The 20,033-nt window shown below is 39.6% G+C and overlaps 1 protein-coding gene across 22 annotated transcripts in view; it reads right to left on the bottom strand.

The window, feature by feature from the left end:
* Positions 1 to 20,033, bottom strand: part of DLGAP1 (DLG associated protein 1) — a gene marked incomplete at its 5' end in the record, with an annotated part of 693,962 nt that overhangs the window by 178,491 nt on the left and 495,438 nt on the right. For 17 of the 22 annotated variants that reach the window (XM_080685502.1, XM_080685519.1, XM_080685518.1 and 14 more), the window contains one exon: positions 8,266 to 8,480. In XM_080685502.1, the coding sequence (XP_080541628.1) occupies positions 8,266 to 8,480 (215 nt within the window). Of the gene's footprint in view, positions 1 to 8,265; positions 8,481 to 16,882; positions 16,997 to 20,033 lie in introns of all 22 variants that reach the window. The other 5 variants (XM_080685521.1, XM_080685509.1, XM_080685522.1 and 2 more) reach the window with 1 other exon arrangement.

The following is a 20,033-nucleotide window of genomic DNA, read 5'->3' as shown; positions in this document are numbered from 1 at the left end:
TAGGCAGAGGTGAAATCACTTGTTTACAACAACTTGGAAGTAGGTGATGTGACAAATGAATTTGTAACTCTAGGGAAAGTAGTTGCAAAACACAATGTTAATAGCATGTGTTGGTTGCTATTGGTAGCCTTCAATAAGGTGTTTTGCAGTTTAAAATAAACTCAGAAAAGAACTGGTTAGATTGCAAGTAGAAATGAAAGGAAATAAGGAGAGGCTGGATATTTGTGGATTTGCAGGATTGGAAAAAACAGCTGGCTTCAACCCAGTTTGTAAAAGGTAACTGTGCTCTCTGGCTGCTCTGAGTCCATATATTCTTCTGAATTCTGCTCGACTATGCCAACTGTCAGGGCAGGTTCTTTCTCAAACCTGCCCATTGCACTAACTGTTGCGGTCAAGCTCCTCTGCCAGGGGCTGGACCTTCTTGGACGCCGGGTGGTAGACGGAGAAGCTATGAGAAGTTTTGGATGTATAAGAATGAGTCCATATTGTAGAAGCTAGTGGCCATATCGCCATCAGAAAAAAAAAAAAAAAAAAAAACAGTCCTTCACAGCAAAGTCCCATACAGATAGCCGCACACGATATATCTTTCCCACATAGTGGCATTAGCCTCTGTACTCACAGCCTCACATAGTAGCAGCACCTGAGCTCTCCACTCTTGCCTCTCTGGCCTCTCCCCTCTCTCCAGCCTTTGCTGCACTCCTGCACTCCTCTCTCAGCAGCACCAGTGTACTGGCTGGTTAGTATCATGTATTATACCACTTAAACAAAGGAGGCCAGTTGCTAACAGTGACATCAATCATTTGGGTTATATAAGAGCACGCATGCGCAGTATACTGTGAGATTATTGTGTCCTTGCATCTCTGTATGGCATCTTAGCCTTGAAAATTCTGATTAAGATTCCCATGTTTAGAGTAGCCTTGGCCATCCAGTGTACTATAAACAAGGCCTTTCACACTCTGTTGCCTTGACTATCTGGCATCTCTGGCATGGTTCCCACAGTAACAGGAGAAGATCTTTGAGTGATGAAGACATGATGGAAACTTGTGGCAAGATTCCAATCAAGGATATGGCCACCTCACCCTAAAGAACCATAAGACTAGATTAAAAGACGTGGTAATAACAGTAGTCCTAAAATGTCTCTTGGGCTCCAAAGAGCACACTTTCCCTGATGTGTGCTTTGGATATGGTCAAGAAGGATTATAGAAATAGAAGACTCTCCCAGAGCAGAGAGCTAGGAGACATGAAAACAATGAACAAGGAAGTTGCTCCCAGGGAGGAGAATTGCAGCCTAATCAGAAACATTCCCTCCCCAGGGTAGAGAGGCTAAACATTTTACCCAGTGGGACTGCAAAATTGCGATGGAGCAGTGACTACTATTGTCTTCCAGGTTCTTGATGCTGAGTGGGAGTGTTTAGTGTGTATGTTTTGTCCTTTTCCTGCCTTATGTATTGGGTGTTTGGGAAGAAGACAGTTTGTCTTTGTGAGTCGCGGGTCTCCAGATGCAGGGGAGCCCCATCTTGACCAGATGCTACACAGACTATCACACGTCAGCCCCAGACTAAAAACTTTGGGATGAAGAGAGCACCAGGACAGTGTTTGGTTTTTCTCCCTTTGAAGGTGGTGGTAGGGCATGAATATATTTTGCTTGCAGGAAAGAGAGTGAGCCAAATATTTGGTGTCCAGAAGATAAACATTGGTAGTCATTATTGCTACTTGCCAAATAGTGTTTTATGTGTCCATGTCCTGAGCGCATGGTAAGATTGCCTTTTCTGCCCTCTTTGAAGATACACACTGCCATGCCACTAGCTTTTGCCCATAAAATGGGAATGGAGGTGACCTGTCCCACTTGCAAGTGGAAGCGTTAAGATCCTGTGCACTTGCCCTGGCTTGGTGGCATTGGGAACCTTTGTTGATGTGGTGTGTCCATACCTTAGTCCTGGGTGACCTTGGCAAGCAGAGTTCCAAAATGACCCGAGATGGACATGTAGCATGAGCAAGAAATAAAGTTTTGTTGTTAGAAGCTTCTCTGATTTGGGAGTTGTTTTTCACTGCCAGCGTAATTTAGCCTACCCTGCTTAGCACAGTCCTAACGCGAGCAAAATAGGTCCCAAGCACAATTAGTAGTTCCATTTGATTTAAGCATAGAATCCTCATAAGGGGACGGCAAAAGAGAAGAGCTCAAAGGAGAATAGTCTTCTTGTGAATCTCTTAATGCTGTTGAGGACTACATACATAGACAAAATGGATTCAGAGATGATTTCTCAGTAACCTGGTAGAAAGTTTATGGAAGGAGTAGTTGCAAAGAGAGGCAACAACTCCAAAAATGGCAGCAAGATAAAATGGTCCATTGCAGTCATTCAAGTGAGAAAGAGTAAAGTTCTAAAACTTGAGGAAGTGAGAGGTGAGCTGCAATGTTTCAAGACGAAATTGAAGAAACTGGTAATTTCATTCACAGAAATGAAAGAGTCAGGGAGAGAAGTGATGTACTTCAGCAGTAGGGAATTATTCGGGAAATCTCATTTCTTGCATGCTTAGATTAAAAATAGAGGATCAGTGTACCTGAGAGGAATACAGTACTGGTCTTATGCTGAAGACTTAGACTCCATGGGATGGAAAAATCGCACCCAGAGACAGGGCTCTTGACTCGTAAAGTGGGGGAAATGGCATGTGGTGATTAAATGGGAAAACAACAACAAAAAAGAAATGTAAAGCTGTTAGCACTCAGTCAGGCACTCAGAACCTTATTCAAATTTAAATCTTTCTTTCCTGTTTCCTTCTCTCTAAACCAATCTGAATTTTTCATTTTCCCCCACCTCCTTCAAAGACGCACAAGCAGTTTTTTCCTCTCTGAGGTCATGATCCTTGTAGGTACAGTTCAATCTACACAGGTTTCCTTCCCGAACTGGCTTTCCTACAGAGCACTTACGTAGCAAGAGGCCAGCATGGGGTACAGACTACATTATTACCCACACCCATCTCATTCGGGAAGCTATTCATGCCTAAAGAAGGACCAGGTTTTTAAAAACAAGGCATGGCAATTAGGGGCTGAATATAATAGGCAATTTCTCATTTCAGTTTTGTATGTTTTGTTTTTAACTGGGCTTATTTCTAGCAGGGGGTTGAAAGGTATTTAGATAATTTGTCTATGAGCAAGTGAGTGAGTTTCCATGTTTTAAACTTGTAAAAAATGTCTTATGTTGGAAGGGTGGGGAGAGTTGGGTGAATAGAAGATAATAGAAGAAAATACATGATAAGGGAAGGATGGGAAATTGTCCTGAGTGTCTGTTTCTGCAGATGTAAATGCACAATTTTGTAGTGCTGGACTGTGTTATTTGTTCTTCCGCCCACTGTAAGGAGCATTGCTATTATATGTAACAGTTATACTGAGAAACAGGTGGAGAGGAATGGCAAAACAGTTGGGGAAAGTGGAGAACAAAGAAAAACAGAGACATTTCATACACTAAGGAGAAAGGTGGACTGATACACATTGCTATGTCCTTAAATATGGGGAACTCAGATACACCCTCAGGGAAAAAAATCCTCATGCACCCATCTTTATATCACTTCCCCCTCCTCCATCCTTTTTCTGGGAAGAGAAAGAACAGGAGGAGCCCTAGGTGGGGAAAAGGGGCATGTGGAATGTGAGGAATCGGCAGAGGACACAGTGTGTCTAGAGAGAAAAAGGGAAGAAATAAACTTAGAAAGCTACAAAAAAGAGACTCTACAGTTTGGGTTCTTGCTATAGAACTGACTCATTTTAAATCTCCAGAATTAAAGGGGAAAGAGAACATCCTGTCTATCTCTTCTCAAATTAGGTCACTTATCAATACCACTTCCTTTTGTCTTTAAATAGTAAACGACTTCTTCTGTGCCTCCTCCTTACAACTGTCCACATAAGTGCTTTCAGATGCCTCAGAGACCATGCAGACAAGGATAGCACCGGGAGTGGCTGGCCAAAGAGAAGCCGTGGCTCTAGTACTGTGTTGGGAGGAGTTCTGGGCCCCAGTGGGAAGCTGCTCAGTGGGAAGGGTGCTGAGATAGGCTACTGCTGTCTGTCCCTGACCTGGTTGGGAGAGCTGTGATGGGAGCCTTCTAGGTGGTGCCATCCACACGAACAGCCCAAGCATCTCATTTAATTGGGGTCGGGGAGCACAGAGACATTAATCCAGTTGCCAAAAGCCACAGAGCTATTTAGTATCTCACTAACTTATTATATTTTTTAAAACGTGTCGCATCAGGGAGAGAATGAGATTAATCGAGAATTATCGATTCTGAAAATGAAAAACTATCTGCCTCCAAGGCATTTAGAATGGAAAAATAAACCTTCCGGAAGCCTTTTGTTAGACACTTTGTCAAAAGTGTTAGGCACCCTGATTGGTGCTCTCCAGAGCCAAACATGCACAGAAGCCTGGGGGCCTTCTCGCCAATTTCAGAGGCGTTTGCAAGTCTGTGGTGTCAGAGACTGTTTCTCCCAGGAGGAAAGTTTCCTTCATGCTTGGATGAAGGATAAAGAAGAATGAAGAGATTTTAAGGTGTTATTTGCCTTGGATTAATGGACATTTAAATTTAGCTTTAGAATCTTTTAAATGACAGCTCACAAATGTTATTTTAAAAAATTCTTCCTTTTCACAATATATTGAAAAAAAACACACACACCCACAAAAATGTCCTAGATAAGATTTGGATATGGTTTTAACTAATCACGATAGCAGGCAGTAGTCTCAATTCCAGAATAAATGGCATATCATAACAAATCCAAGGAAAAGAGTTAAATCCTTTATCAGAGCCAAGCTGGAACTCTGGCCCCCAAATCTCTCCCTTCCTTGCCTGAGAATTGACTATTAAACATTCCAAAGGTATTTTTTAAAATATTAATATTCTTGGGTGATATGTCATTTCATGTTTATTGTTAGCTACTAACGAAAAAGGAAGGCTAGGGGTGAGGGGTAGGGACTTATTGCGGCTGTGGAAGAAGAGAAGGGAGTGAAAGAAATAATGGGTCTCGGAGAGTAGCTACGGGAGTTTGACAGCACAGAGATGGAGTTCACTGTCTCAAGGCTGCCTCTGACTCTAGAATGTTCAGCTGACCTTTGGCCTTATATATCTCAAAATGCAACAACAGTAAGTAGCTGATGAAAACCATCCTCATAAGTAAACCCTCAAGATGCCTTTGGAAAATAGCAAAGGAAAAAGAAAAGAGAAAAGCAATGTAAGAGAGTGTAGGAGTGCCTTCTCTCCAACATTTCTGAGAAGATGGTAGTTGAAAACCTCAAACAAAATGTTGCCCCAATCTCACTTGGCTAATTTTAGTTATCTTGGTTCATGGCTATGATTCATCCCTAAAGCTGTGAATTGCTGAGGAGGAAGGAGGAAAAATTGACTTAAATGTCAGAGCAGTAGGAACAAAAATATAGCTTCTTTTTTGGAGAACCAGAATTCCAGAATATGGGGATTTTTTTTTTCTTATGAGGAACTAAATGCTTCAAACTTCTAGAAAAGTAATTATCTCCAGTCAAAACATTATCAAGGAATAAAAGACAGCATTAATTATGAGTGATGCCATATCCCAATTTTTGCCTTCACAGTGTATTTCCTTTTCTTCTGTATCTCTACAAATCCTATTAAACTAGAAATCACTAATAATCATATGTATTTGAGTATGATGGAAGCTTAATATGCAGACTGCAATGAGAGATGGAGCTCCTAACGCAGGTGAGGAAGAAATGGATGGAGATAAATATAACTATGAGAAATAAGTCTGGGGAATGGGATGGTAGCTTAGAAATGAAAGACATATTAGAATGGTCAGATGCTGTCTTGCCTGCTAAAGAATAGGCAATCAAGAAAAGGTATTTCAATTTAAGAGGTGTCCTCTAGTAAAATGGCTATTATTTTAAGTTTCTATAGGCTTAGAGGAAGAAAGTAGAAGTCACTGACTTTGCTCATTGACTAACTTCATTGTCTGAAGTGCTGACCCTCTCTACTATCAGCTTAGCCACTGTCTGTGTATTGGTCTCTTTTTACTCTTAAAGCTTGTGAGCAGTGAAATAAACATATGCTAGTTGCATTAAAAAGAGATATTATGTAGAAGACAAAATGAAAAAGAACAAGTTCCAGTGACCTGGGAGCTGATTTCTCACAGCTCCCAAGCTCTGAGGAGAGTGGCGCCAAGGTACAATTGTGAACTTGATTTCTGCACATACCCCTGTCCCTGGCCTCCTCACGTTTCTTATGGCTCTACTCCTTTCTGTTCTCCTCATGCCTGGGTACCACTCTGAACAGCAGCAATCACTGTATTTCATCCCCCAAGACCTAATGTGTCATTCAGCTGATGTGACAATGCATCCCTATAGGTAAACTAACGGGATGCTAAGGAGGTGAATGGGTCTCTGGAGGTTGGAGAGTCCCACGACTTGGTTTTCATATTAGGAAACTGATATCTTGAAGTTCCAAGTGACTTTCTTGCCCAAAGCTTTCCTTCTTTTGCATCTTTTGGAAGATGTCAATGCCATGTCTATGACTATCTCTACTGGAGAGATACTTAGGAAATATTTGCCAGAAGGGTCCTGAGCTATCCCCATTTCATTCTACCTTGGTCCACTGCCTTTATTACATATCCAGTTCTTTTCACACTGAGTATATTTAATTTTATGAGCTTCTGAGAGCTGTGCCTGAGTACAATGAATACCTGTTTCTGTTTTTCATTTCCATAATCAATTTTCCCCTTGTGTGGCAGTGTTTGTTATGGGTTGAATTGTGTTCCTCACATAGATATGTCAAAGTCCTAACTCCCAATACCTGTGAATGTGACCTTACTTGGAAATATGGTCTTTGCAGTTTAATCAAGTTAAGATAAGGTCACTAGGGAGGGTCCCAACCCAATGTCACCGGTGTCATAAGAAGATAGCCACTTGGTGACAGAGGCAGAGATCAAAGTGCTGCAGCTACAAGCCAAGGAATGCCAAGGATAACAGGTTAAGAACAGAAGCTTGGAAGAGGCCAGGAAAGATTGCCCTCTGCAGGTTTTAGGAGTGAGGCTATGCTGACACCTTGACTTCACACTTCTAGTTTTCAGAACTGTGAAATAATAAACTTTTATAGTTTCAAGCCACCAAGGTCGTAGTATGGCCCGCCTAGGAAATGAATACTTGCAGAAATAAAGGCAAGGAGCAGGGCAACTGGAAGCCAAAGGAAAGGAAGAAACGCTTCCTTTCTTGGGATGGTTTACTCATGTCATTGGTTATAAGTTTTTTTTATTGAAATGATCCATAGTGGTTTCACATGATCCCTTGAAAAAATGTTGATGAGGGAACTCTCCCTGTATATAATGTAACATACAATGTAACATGCTATTTAAATAAATTTCCATCATATAACAGTTGGTTGCTTTTCAATGTCCTAGGTCATAGTATAGTTTATTTTCCTTTGGGAAAATTTATGTTTTATTTATTGTCTTTTAATATCTTATTTTGTAGTATATATAAATGCATGAATAGCAGTATGTATTTCCTCAAAACATGTAATCAAAGGCACTTAAGAAACCCAAATTATCCATAATATATTATTTAGGTCCAAATGATGAGCTGCATGATGCTGTGTTCCAAGCTTGGATTTACTTCTATAAATAAAATTAAAAATTAAAATTTCAATTTCAGTAGTTTATTTTGTAAAGCTCTTCTCTGTTTACAAAGGGCACAACTGGAGGTAAATATTACTTATATCATATTTTTCAAAACAAAAAAACATTTAAGGTCTTACAAAATATATTGAGTGACCAAATTTAAAAATGTATATCAAGAGCCTTCACATATCAACCAATTTTAAAACATGACCATATTCTATAAGCTTCTCCAATATAATCTGATCTCTTATATTACTCAATTATCTGAAAAGTTGAAGGGTCTTGTAAGGAAGAGATTCCTCATAGACTTAGTGGTTAAACCAATGTCCAAGAGTTGGGATACATGGATCTTCTCATTAACCAGAAATCTTAATTTCTTCCAGAAGCCAGTCTGGATTATTTCAAACTCTTCATCTTGGAGATTGGGGATTCAGCTTATATCCATGCATAGTACACCTGGATGCCCATGTCTTTGAAAGCAAGTCAAACCCAGTGTCAAAATCAATAGACCAGTCAATGTATCACATTGCTCCATGTATAGAATGTTTCCTGTCCCATTTATTCTAGGCATCACACAATCTGATCCTAGGTAATAATAATGCAAGGAGCTGGACTACCAGACGTATAGTGTTAGAAACACTTACTTGAGAGTGGTGAGTTCTGTAAGGGATGGCTGAGTAGCCTTGAGATAGCTTTCTCTTCGTGCAGCAACTTTGGGAGACGGCTTGGGACTTGTGTCCGAGTCACCACTGTCTTCGTCTCCCATGGCTTTGATATAGCTGCCACTCCGCATTCTCCGGCATGGAATTTCATCGTCTTTACCTCGAGGGGTATACCCTGTCCATTCATCTTGAGGAACCTATTCAGATATAAAAGAGATGATTCATTTTTTATAAAACCCTACATTTTCCTTTTGTTTTTGGGGGCTCTGACCCGAAAACTTTAGACGTTAACTTTTCAATAATGGTGTTTTACTATAACTGGTTTGAAAATAGTTTGAATACATGGAAATCCATGTCTGAATCTTTAAAACAACCTGTGTATTAGGAAAAATGAATATCATTGGCTCAGATTTACTTGTACCTCTCAGTTTTCATGCTGAGAATAATTGAGTCAGGCATAAGAATGCCATTGGAAAGGAGATTGGTTTTATTAGAGTTTTTCAACTATTTGTTTTCAACTGTCATTTAAAATTAAAAAAAGTTTTTTTGACATGTTCCTTGAACCCCTCAACTCTACTATCTCATATCCGATCTTTCTTCTTCCTCAACCAGTGGTCTACTAGTATACCAGCTGCACAGACTTCCCAATCACCTGTTCATTCTGAACCCTCTTAATTTGGATTCAGCCTCCAAATTCAAGGTTACCAATGACCTCCTCATGAAAGCTAGTGGTATTTTCTTACTTTAAATTATTCTTGATCTACACACACACACACACACACACACACACACACACACACACACACGCTACCACCACCACCACCACTACCACCACCACCAGTACCTCTTAAAGAGTTTCTCTACTTACCTGGGATAGCTATTACTATACTTATCTGAATTGTTCTTTTCCTCTTGCTTTGCTGGATCCTATTCTAAGTCCCTAATTGTGGGTACCACACAAGATAATGTTCTCAGTACATTCTACAGCCATTCCCTCTGAGTTCAGCAGAGCACTACACTACAATATAGAGAGCTTCTTTATGACTTTTCTTCGGTTGCTCTTAGATTTTCCACTTCAACATGGACTCAACTTAGGTTCTCATTCTTCCTCCACTTGGTAAAAGACATACATAATTACCACTCTTTATACACATTAAGAAGTAACAGCCTACAGCGCACAGGGCTTAATTTAAAAAGAAGGGGGAGACTGGTTCTTGCCCTCAACATGTTTACAGCAGAGATGAGAAGACAAAGCATAAATAAATTTGAGAACCATTCCAAACCAACATGTTAACAAGTTTAAGGTATGGCGCCATAAATGGAAACTGGCCCAATTTGCAATGCGAACTTAAAAAGGTATTTAATATTTTGATGCTAAACATTTACTGATTATCCATTAGATAATACAGTGATTCATTACTAACATTTAATTATGCTAAGCAATTTGTTTATAGGGTCTTATTTTATTAATACAACAACTCTGCATTTTTTCAGCGTTTCTGGGATGAGAAGCAGGAGCTCAGATAGCTTAAGAAATTTGCCAAAGAACACATAGCTACTAAATGGCAGCACTGGTATCTAAAGCATTTTGTTTAACACAAAAGATCAGAATTTACTTACTCCCAACATATGAATCTTAACACTTAAGTGTTAAGAAAATTGTCTACAATGTTACATACAGGTATTATACATAGATTTCTAAATGTTATACAGATTCTAAGAAGTGAGAATAGATGTTCCACTTCTTTCTCCTTTAAGTTATGAATTTGACCATATAATTTGAAAGCTTACATCTAGAAAAATCAGATTAAAGAGTTACTACTATTCATGGATCTGAAAACAGTTGTTTATAAGTTCTAATCCTGAAAAGACTAAAAAAGTACGATTAAGTTTCACTGTGCAGCTTGTTTATTTTATTAAATTCTTAAAGCATGCTTTCCATATGCAGGCACTGTTCTAAATGTTTTATAAATGTTAACCCATTGGATCCACACAGCGAAAGGGTAGTATTATTAATTATCCTCATTTTACAAATGACGAAACTGAGGTCCTGTAACTGACTCAAAGTCCCAGCCATGAAGGGCAGGGTTCCAGCTCACAGCTCCTGGGCCTTGCACTTGATCACTGTTTGATGCTGTCTCTCGGCTATGATCAGTACTATCAGTAGTACTTAGGGAACCTAACACTTATAGTCCCATGGCACCTTCGTAATCCATCACATCTGATGCATTTGCCATTTATCACTTATGGTAGTAACAGTGTAGAGTTTTTACTTTTTTAGCTAAAAAGCATCAGTGTCTCTATAGCAACAGGGGACATTTCTTAGGGAAATTATAAATGCTGAGAACAGTCTTGTTTTTCCTTTCAATTGGCAGATGACTCACTGCAAAGATATGATCATGTTCAGAACCTCATTGTTGACTTAGCAGTTAAATTTTATAAATTAAGTTAGTACAGCTGAGGGCCCACGACATTGCCATTTCTCAGTATTGATGCGCAGTTCATAGGCATTACCCTCTAGAATATGGCAGAGACTAATGCCATATTAGCTCATATCACTTATGAAACAAAACATGGGACATTTCTGATTAGGTGTTTTCTCCAAAATCAGTTTATGGCCGAAACTTAGACTTGGACTAGAAACAGGCTGTGATTATTGAGAAAGGAATCAGCTGGGTAGTATTTAATTGGTATATCTTTCAATTAAACATCATTTTCAAATGACTACAGCTAAAAAGTTGTATGTAAGTGACTTACACTGGAATGGAATTTAAAAATTAATATGTTATTTATACACCTAAAGATAGCTTAGAACACGATTATATATAAAAATGCAGAAATCAGTTCTAGGAAAAATGTAAAAACAAAACAACAAAAACGAAAATAAAGACCTTGGAGAAGAAAAATACTGTTGCTGAAGTTTAAGAGTCAGCAAAATTGTTATAATTGCACCAAAGTTTTTATTCTGAGTCTCTTACATTCTAAAGTAAAAGGGAAGACAGTGGTTGGGTACATAGTTTTCAAAGAAGCATACAAATTTGTAAGGTGTCTGGAGCATGAAATATTATCCCCTTTTGATTGAAAAGAAAGGAGACTCATGGTTACAGCTACTATTGTGATCTAGTCAAAGGTTGCTATGTCTTCCTGCTTCAGTTGCACAGGGAAAAAAGATTTAGGGAAATAAAAAAAATTTAACCTTGCAACTGCCTGCGAAAACCTTTATTATTACTAGTCCCAGCAGTTTAAAGAAATGAAAGTCGGTAAGAGGAGGAAGCTGCAGCAGATAGAAAAGCAGCCTGGCCCGCTGTTCTGCTTGTCTGCACCAGTGTTGGAGGTGGTTGGATCCAACAAAACCCGGTAATAACATATGTGTAATAAAGGCTAAGTTTGACAATAGTTTATGCATATGTTTAAGTATTAAAATACAAATGGAGAGCTTTATTTTTTATAAAATGAAATGAAGATTAGTATGGATATTTCTATTTTCGATGATAGCCAGTCTGTAACTTAAACCGCATGTCATCATTCAGAAGTACAGAAGACCTACCTCTGACCAAGGAATGGCCACAATCAGTGCTATCATTCTCTTATTACAGGATGAGGATGTTTTATTAACTGAAAGAGAGTCATGGGCACTGAGTGATAGCCACTCAAATGACAGCTACAGTCTATTCAGTCACAGAACAAGGAAAAATTAAACACAACATGAGGCCTGCTTACATTTCCTAAGTCTCCTTCCCTTTCTCTCCTTTGCCTCTCTCCCCTCTTTTCATTTACCCTTGCAAGTATTTTTTGCGTGTTAATTTTCTGGCCATTGTCTGCGTGCCAGGAATATACAGCAGTGAACAGTACCAATGTTGATCCCATGTTATTGAGCTTACATTCTATAAAGAGAACAGCAAGAGACAGATAATAGACAAGTACACAATACACGAACAAGGTAATTTCTGAAACCATAAATGCCTTGAGGAAAGCTCGGGGAAGGACTTCCAGGCAGAGGGATCAGCCAGGGAGAAATCTCTAGAGTAGGAATAAGCTTGGTGTAACCAAAGCCTAGGAAACATATGCCAGCTGGCCAGAGCCCAGGGAGCAAGAAGGGGCAGGGCAGGTCTCATAGGTCCTCCGAAGCGCCCCCTAAATTTCTCTTCAAGGCTTAATTCCCGTAGCTCCCACCAACTGCTCCAGTCTAAACTGATCTCCATTGTGAAATCTATGGCATAGATCATCTACATAAGGGTCAGCAAACTGTACCTCACAGACTAACTCCAGCATGCCATTTATTTGTAAATAAAGTTTTATTGGCATATGGCCATGCCCATTCATAACATATTGACCTTGGCTGGTTTCCAAGTACAAGGGCAGAGTTGTGATGGAGATTGTGTGGCCCAAACCAGATCCACATGTTCCATCTGAGTTCTTTGGCATTTGTATACACTACTTGTTTGTGTTTTTGTGTCATCTCTCCAAATATTCAGTAAACTCCCTGAACTTGGGGGAGCAGCATTGCTGAAGGGTCAGTTTGTGGGCTATGCAGTTAGACTGCCCAGTTTTGAATTCCTGCTGGGCCAGTAACAGGGTACTTTCATGGTCAAGTTAATTAAGTCCTCTATGTCTCAATTTCCTGGTTCATTCTCCCCTGCACAGAGTTAGTTGTGGATTACATGAGGTAATGCCCACAGGCACACAGGAAGTGCTCAGGGAAGGCCTGTGTTATGGGAGTTGTGCATGACTCCCAGCACGCAGCATGGCACCGAGCATACAGATGCTCCCTGATGATGGATGACATTGGCTTTCCAAGAGGTCTGATGCCGTGTTTGATTTTCTCTGGTAATGGAGCGGCAGAAATAATTGAAATAGAGTAATCAGAAACTTGAATTCCTAATGTATTGTCTATTCCCATCATTTTTAAGGGAAAGTCCCCATCAGGAAGGACTGCACAGATCTTTGCCCTGGGACTCATCTCTATCCTGGAGGACTAAGGGGGAACCTGCTTCCTTGGGTGACTTAGCTTGCCTGGCTTCCAGGTGATCAGATCTCAAATGCCTTCTTCTGGTTCACAAGGCAGAAACCTTGGGAAGAAGAAACCTCCATGGGAACTACTTTGGTATTTGTATTTTTTAGAAACCTGGAGCTGAGACCTATGCATTCCATAGGTATGAGGACTGTCAAGGCCAACAGCTGGGGCACAGAGGCTCTGGGCTTCATGACAGTTCTATTCTGGACAGCTCTTAGTCTCAGAAGTCAGGAGGAAGAGGTTGGAAAAAGTAAAGGGGGCAAGCTTCTTGCTGTTTATCCTGCTCTTTCTAGGGCCTAGGATAGTGCCAGAAACAGACCACGTGACACTGAATGAATTCCAACACCTGCTTTGCTTTCACTCACTGCATCTGACCTTGGATAAGTCACTTCATCTCTTTGATTCAGTCTTTCCATCTGTAAAATGGGGATGATAACAGATGTTTAATGAATATGGATAATGTGTACATACTTGTTAACTTCAAAGCACCATACAAATCTGAGAATAAAGATCAGAAATCTGTCTCTTCATGTCTACATGTTAAGTATGGCCAGCTGTACCACCTTGTAAGTTAAAAAGCAGTGGCATTTTAACTGACAAACTTCTAATCACTAAAGTAGATATTCTAGCATGAGATTATAAATGCAAATAGAATATATATGTAACCCTATGTAAAAATAGAAAAATTGCACATATAAGAAAACTATAAATATTATAAATATAAACATTTCATCTATATATCTATCTTCTATAGTAATAGTTGGTTCTCCCAACTTGGCCCTCAGGCACAAAAATGTATTTATCTTTCTTCTAAGACCTTTGGAAGTGGACTCTCTTTTGGAGCAGCCATATTTCCCTCCTTAGGCTTGCCCCAACTCAGTTGAATCAGGATCACACTAGTTCTAGGAGACCTGTGAGCCTAAGCCAGTGGTCGGCAAACCGCGGCTCGCGAGCCACATGCGGCTCTTTGGCCCCTTGAGTGTGGCTCTTCCACAAAATACCAAGGCCTGGTGAGTCTATTTTGAAGAAGTGGTGTTAGAAGAAGTTTAAGTTTAAAAAAATTGGCTCTCAAAAGAAATTTCAATCGTTGTACTGTTGATATTTGGCTCTGTTGACTAATGAGTTTGCCGACCACTGGCCTAAGCTATAACAAGCTGGAGGTCCTTAAAATATATTTCCCATAGGGAACCTTAGAAGATATAATTCAAGGCAATACCTTCTATCTGAATGCTTCAAACACTTTGCTGATTTTTTGGGGGGTGGGGTGGTCCTATTGCCACTTGCTTAATAAAGTTTTCATTTAGATAGACAAAGTACTTTTACCCTTCCTTAACTTCCTCTAAGCTCAAATACCACATTTTACTGACTCTAAGATACCAATGCAAACCCCACAATATTTTTTGTACCACTAAGAAAGAAATGAATGTCACCAATTAATTTCTGATATGCCATAGGTTGTATGATACATTTCAATATTAAAGATGCTAAAATGTTGCTCTGGCTGGTGTGGCTCAGTTGGTTGGAGCATCATTCTGTATACCAAAAGGTGGTAGGTTCGATTCCCGGTCAGGGCACATACCCAAGTTTCAGGTTTCTCTCTCTCTCTCAAATCAATTTTTCAGAAAAGATGCTAAAATGTTAAAAAAAAGGATATTAGAATCAATTAAACACCTCTTTAAAGAATATGTGCAAAATTAAGAACAAGAAATGGACATATTCTGGGACGGTAATTATAAACTTAATATTCCTGTTCTCAGTGACAAAATTAATAGTAATAATTAGCATTAACCTATAGCATGCTTTTGCAAAAAACATTAAGTATAAATGCAACATAATGTTTCATGATTCTTATAACTACCTTGAAAGATAAGAAGAGTAAGTGTTATAATTTCAGTTTGTCAAGTAAAGAAAGTGAGGTCCAGAGAGGTTAGGAGTTAGTCCAGGTGGCACTGTGCCCAAGCTGGGTCTGCTGTACACATTCCAGGGGTTTCTCACCCATATTCAGATCTTAGCTATCTTGTAATAACTATTATTTTATGATCATCTAAAGAAGACATTTCAGATAAGAAAACAACTATTTGGTGTTTAAAGGTCTTTCTGGAGGAAAAAAACAATAAAATAAATAAGAATTACATGCTTTGAAATAAAAACTTATGAGAAATACTATTTCAGACATGGGAAGACTTGCCTTTAAAAGGCTCCTTCAAAGCACACATGGTTTGAGTCCCGCTTTGGGCTGAAGGCATAAAGTGTAACTGGATGTAGATAGAGTCAGACATTCTGTGCTGATGATGGTCTGAGGGACGGTGGCTGGGGGGTGAGCCATGTGTGAGTGACTTCTGAAGATCGGATTATCTCAGGATGGGAAGTTGGATGGTGAGGTCTGGAGTAATGAAAATGTGTGAGATTTTGGGAAATCTGAGAGCCACAAAAGGAATGAAGACACTTAGAACGCCGGGACAGCTGAAATGGAACGTATGTCCTGACAAATACCAGGGAGGCCAGTGCCATTCTGTGAGCCGCTCCGCAGTGTAGGGAATTGGGAAGAAAACTGATCACCCTAAGACTGGGGTGGGATTTAAAGCAAAGTTCTAGTTCATCAGGAATCAAAGAGGCTGAGAGAAAGGACTCAGGCATTTGACTGATTAAGGAGAAATAAAGGCAACATAGCAGGGAAGAGCAGTGACTGAAATGGTGAAAGTCAGGTATAGGTTCATATTGGCAAGACTACCCCTCAGCAGCTGTCTCCCCAGGCGTAGAGTATGCCAATGAAAGTAACCAGATCCATGAGGTGCTTGGCTAGGGCCAAGGGGAGTCAACCTACCAGGCCTTTCCTGAACTTGGGGAAGGGTAACGCTGAGGAGGAAAAAATGTATTTATGAAAGGAGAGGCAAGGACCGGATATTTATGGAATAAAATGACATTTATGGAATAACCTCAAAGGGCTGGAACTGGTACTTATGTCACTTGATTTTAATCCTTCCAGCAGCCCTATGAAATAGGCATTACTGCTGTAAAACTGAGACTCGAAAAGCTAAAATGACTTGCCCAAGGTCATAATCATGAGTAGGAGTCCACATTTGCCAGTCACAAAGTTTTAAGTAATGTTACCCTGCCTCTGATGAATGTATGTTGACTGAGTGAATGAAAAAATAAACTAAAAAAAGGGAGTGCACCACTCACCTGTTTTTTTTTTTTTTAAAAAAAATTCAATTAATAAAATAAGCATAAATATGATCTTGTCACTTACTTTCTAGCACTGATAAAGGGTTTAAAATAATAAATGTTTACAATAATTATGAAGTAAAACAGTGTTTGCCATGTCACCGTTTTGTGGCATACTTACTGAAGGTCTTATCAGTTACTGCTTAAACACAAAGGGACAGTTTGGGGGGAATCAGAAAACTTACTGGAGAGCCACACCTTTCAAGGGTAACTTTGGGGCCTCCAAGCACCCCCGGTTTTTCAGCATTTGGTAGAGCCTTTGCCCTGGATTCCAGTTCCTGCCTACCACTTTTCTCAGAAATGGCTTTAATGTATGGGCCTTCTAAGCACTTTTAGTGAGCTCTCAGATTCCCTACTCACTCGGCTCCTTTGCATCTTCTTTGCAGCGGGGAGAACTGCTTTTCTGCTCCACACAGCTTTCAACTTGACAAATGCGACTTGGCAAAAATGTCCCTGTAGCCTTTTTAGCTTACTCTTCTCATAGCAAAAGCAGAAAAAAAAAAGAGCAAGAATAGGAAAATTACAATTACGCAGCATGCAGATTGATGTTTTCCGATCAGATTTCCCTGGTAACCGCCCTTTCTAACTCCCCTTGAAGAACGAAGCTGGTGTAAATCTTAAATTGCTTCAGATTGCTCGAAAATGACCTTTTAAGGACAAGAGTAAATACCCACCTCTTTTAAAATAGGACATATGACCTTTGCCACATCTCCCTCCAAACAATATTTTTAAATGCTATTTAACAGAACTTTGTAAATAGTGCTCTGCAGTGGTGATTTGTTCACTCTGATCCTATGCAATTACTCTCACCCACAGACATGTATCGGTATCTTCGACGTATCCAGAACTGTAGTAGGTGCCAGGTAAATACTTAAAGCTTTTTATAAAACAGTCTCAAGGAGGTTTATAAGTTTTAAGTGGATTAGGCAATTCTGGGGGATGGATGAAGAAAAAAAGTAAAAACGGTTTCAAAGCAAGTCAAGCTGAGTTGAGCACTAAATTTAGTTCCTATGAATTACCTACTGTGTTGGTAGTTTGTTCTTAGAAATCCTCTTCCCTGGTGGTAACGCCGTTCCTTGGGAGTTGACTGTATGTGTGTGAAGTGCAAGGATGCCATTGAGAAATGGCACTGCAGGCGCAACGCAGAGGAGCAAGGCATGTGACCCTCACAGGGGAGGGAATCCATGGGCCTTCGGGGCTGTAGAAAATGCTCCTGAGGTGATGGCTGACATCAAAGGGGGCACTAGTGTTGGGAAGATGTCCTTGTGATACCACATCAAGAAATAGTAACTAAGATACTACACTCGGGTATCATGAGGGGACAGGAAGGAAAGTGAATTTTATTCATCACCCACCAGGTATTTTGATGGTAGTGGGCATCTGTGGTTTGTGCTATCCCACTCCCACTTCTGGTTCTTGTAGTCACATCCCCGTGATTTTGCTTTGGGGGAACTTTCTTCCCCACCACTCAAGGCCCAGGTATTTCAGGAGTAACACAGGAGTTGGGCTCAGCCAATCAGCACATCGCATCCCCAGCTCCACTGCTCAGTTCAGTGCTGAGCCTGTGACCCAAGCCTGTTCAATCAGCAAGTGCCTCTGGACCTCAGAATGCTGGGACAAAGATATTTTCTCTCACTTCTTGTATCAATAGGGTTGCTGGTATCCGTGTATAATCCCTAATGCACAAACATTATGTCACAGAATACCAGAACCCTATGTTGTTATTAATTCCATGGCAAAGGTGAGAACATTGAGACTTAGTGCTTATTAAATAATTTACACCAAATTTTACAGCTAGTAAAACCATACAATTGAAAGGTAGGTTTGTCTCACTCAATTTCTGTGCTCTTTTCCTTATATCAGGTTGCTGTCTATAAGTTTCAAAATTTAGTAACAATGATTTTTCATTAAACATAAAACTCAGGAGTGAGGTTGCTGGGACATAACAATACTATATAATATTTTGAAATTTGTAACAAGTAATGAAGGTTAAGATGCTTGGAAGAACCAAAAGACTTTAAAAAAATGTCCACACAACATCACAGTTGGTTATAAGTTTTAGTGAAATATCAGGAAGAACACAAAAATCCTAAAAGAGTACAAGATAAAAACAACAGAGGCTTAGGTCTATGGTGAATATCTTACACTTTTTTTTACTGACTACATAGGAGATACGTTAATTTAGAGCCCTTTCTTAGTTTTTAATGAAGCTGTTCATTTTTAACACGTCTTTCTGGCATGTTAGAGGCCTGTCTGTTGGCTTGCAGTGGCTAACTGTTTTTCCATTACAGTAGTCACCAGTGTGGTGTCTGTCTACCACATTCTCTGAGGCACATTCCCCGAGGCAAACTAGAATTCTGTGTCTGGTGTTCAGAAGCACAGATGTGGTAGAAGGTTAGTGACCTTCCTCCTGCGGTCAATGGAAACCCAGATGTAGAAATACCATTCATAAAACTAAACTTCAGTGTTGGCCAAAATCTTACAACTCTCTCAGCAGGAGTGAGACCCCACTACTTATCAAATGCTTATGAGTATGAATCATTTCCCTTAGAACAGTGGTTCTCAACCTTTCTAATGCCGCGACCCTTTAATACAGTTCCTCATGTTGTGGTGACCCCCAACCATAAAATTATTTTCGTTGCTACTTCATAACTGTAATTCTGCTACTGTTATGAATCGTAATGTCACGACCCACAGGTTGAGAACCGCTAGCAGGGTCGCCTAAGACCATCGGAAAACACAGATATTTACATTACGATTCATAACAATAGCAAAATTACAGTTATGAAGTAGCAACAAAAATAATTTTATGGTTGGGGGTCACCACAACATGAGGAACTGTATTAAAGGGTCGCAGCATTAGAAAGGTTGAGAACCACTACCTTAGAACATACTAGTAAAGACTGATAATCTTATTATGAACAAATAGTACAGCTAGTTTACAGTCTATAAAATATCATGCCAGCATCTCCAGTATTAATAATTAATTCCAAAATTATGAATTTTAAAATAAATTTCAGCAAATATTTTTCTTTAGTTTCTCTATCGTTGCTTGATTTTGGGATACTAAGTTTCTCAAATGAGGCTATAAATTATTACTATAAATTCAGTGAATCATTAACTTAGCTACTTGGCATCTATAAAGAAAAAGATAACATATTTAAGAAGAGCTACAACTCAAAACTTCCTGCTTTTCATCATCACTACTCAGTCTTGGTGCTGTTTGGGCTTTTAGTCCAAGTTACATTCACAATTCCTAAAAGGATACTACATTCAAATGGGCCAAAATAGAATCTATTCTTCATGAATCTTAGTCAATCTAATGCAATAAAACCATCATCTTTCAAATCATGTGAATCTAGACCTTGATATCTGGGAAGAACGGCATACTATTTAGGGAGTCCTTATGCACACGGGTAGCACACAATTCCATTTTAACAATTACCACACTAGGAAGTTGTCTCTCGAGGTTTGTACTTTGATCCTATATTCCAACCCACGGTTAGGCAGC

This window comes from Plecotus auritus, assembly GCF_963455305.1.
Source record: "Plecotus auritus genome assembly, chromosome: 8".
Lineage (NCBI taxonomy): Eukaryota > Metazoa > Chordata > Mammalia > Chiroptera > Vespertilionidae > Plecotus > Plecotus auritus.
This window is presented reverse-complemented; position numbering and strand designations above follow the sequence as displayed.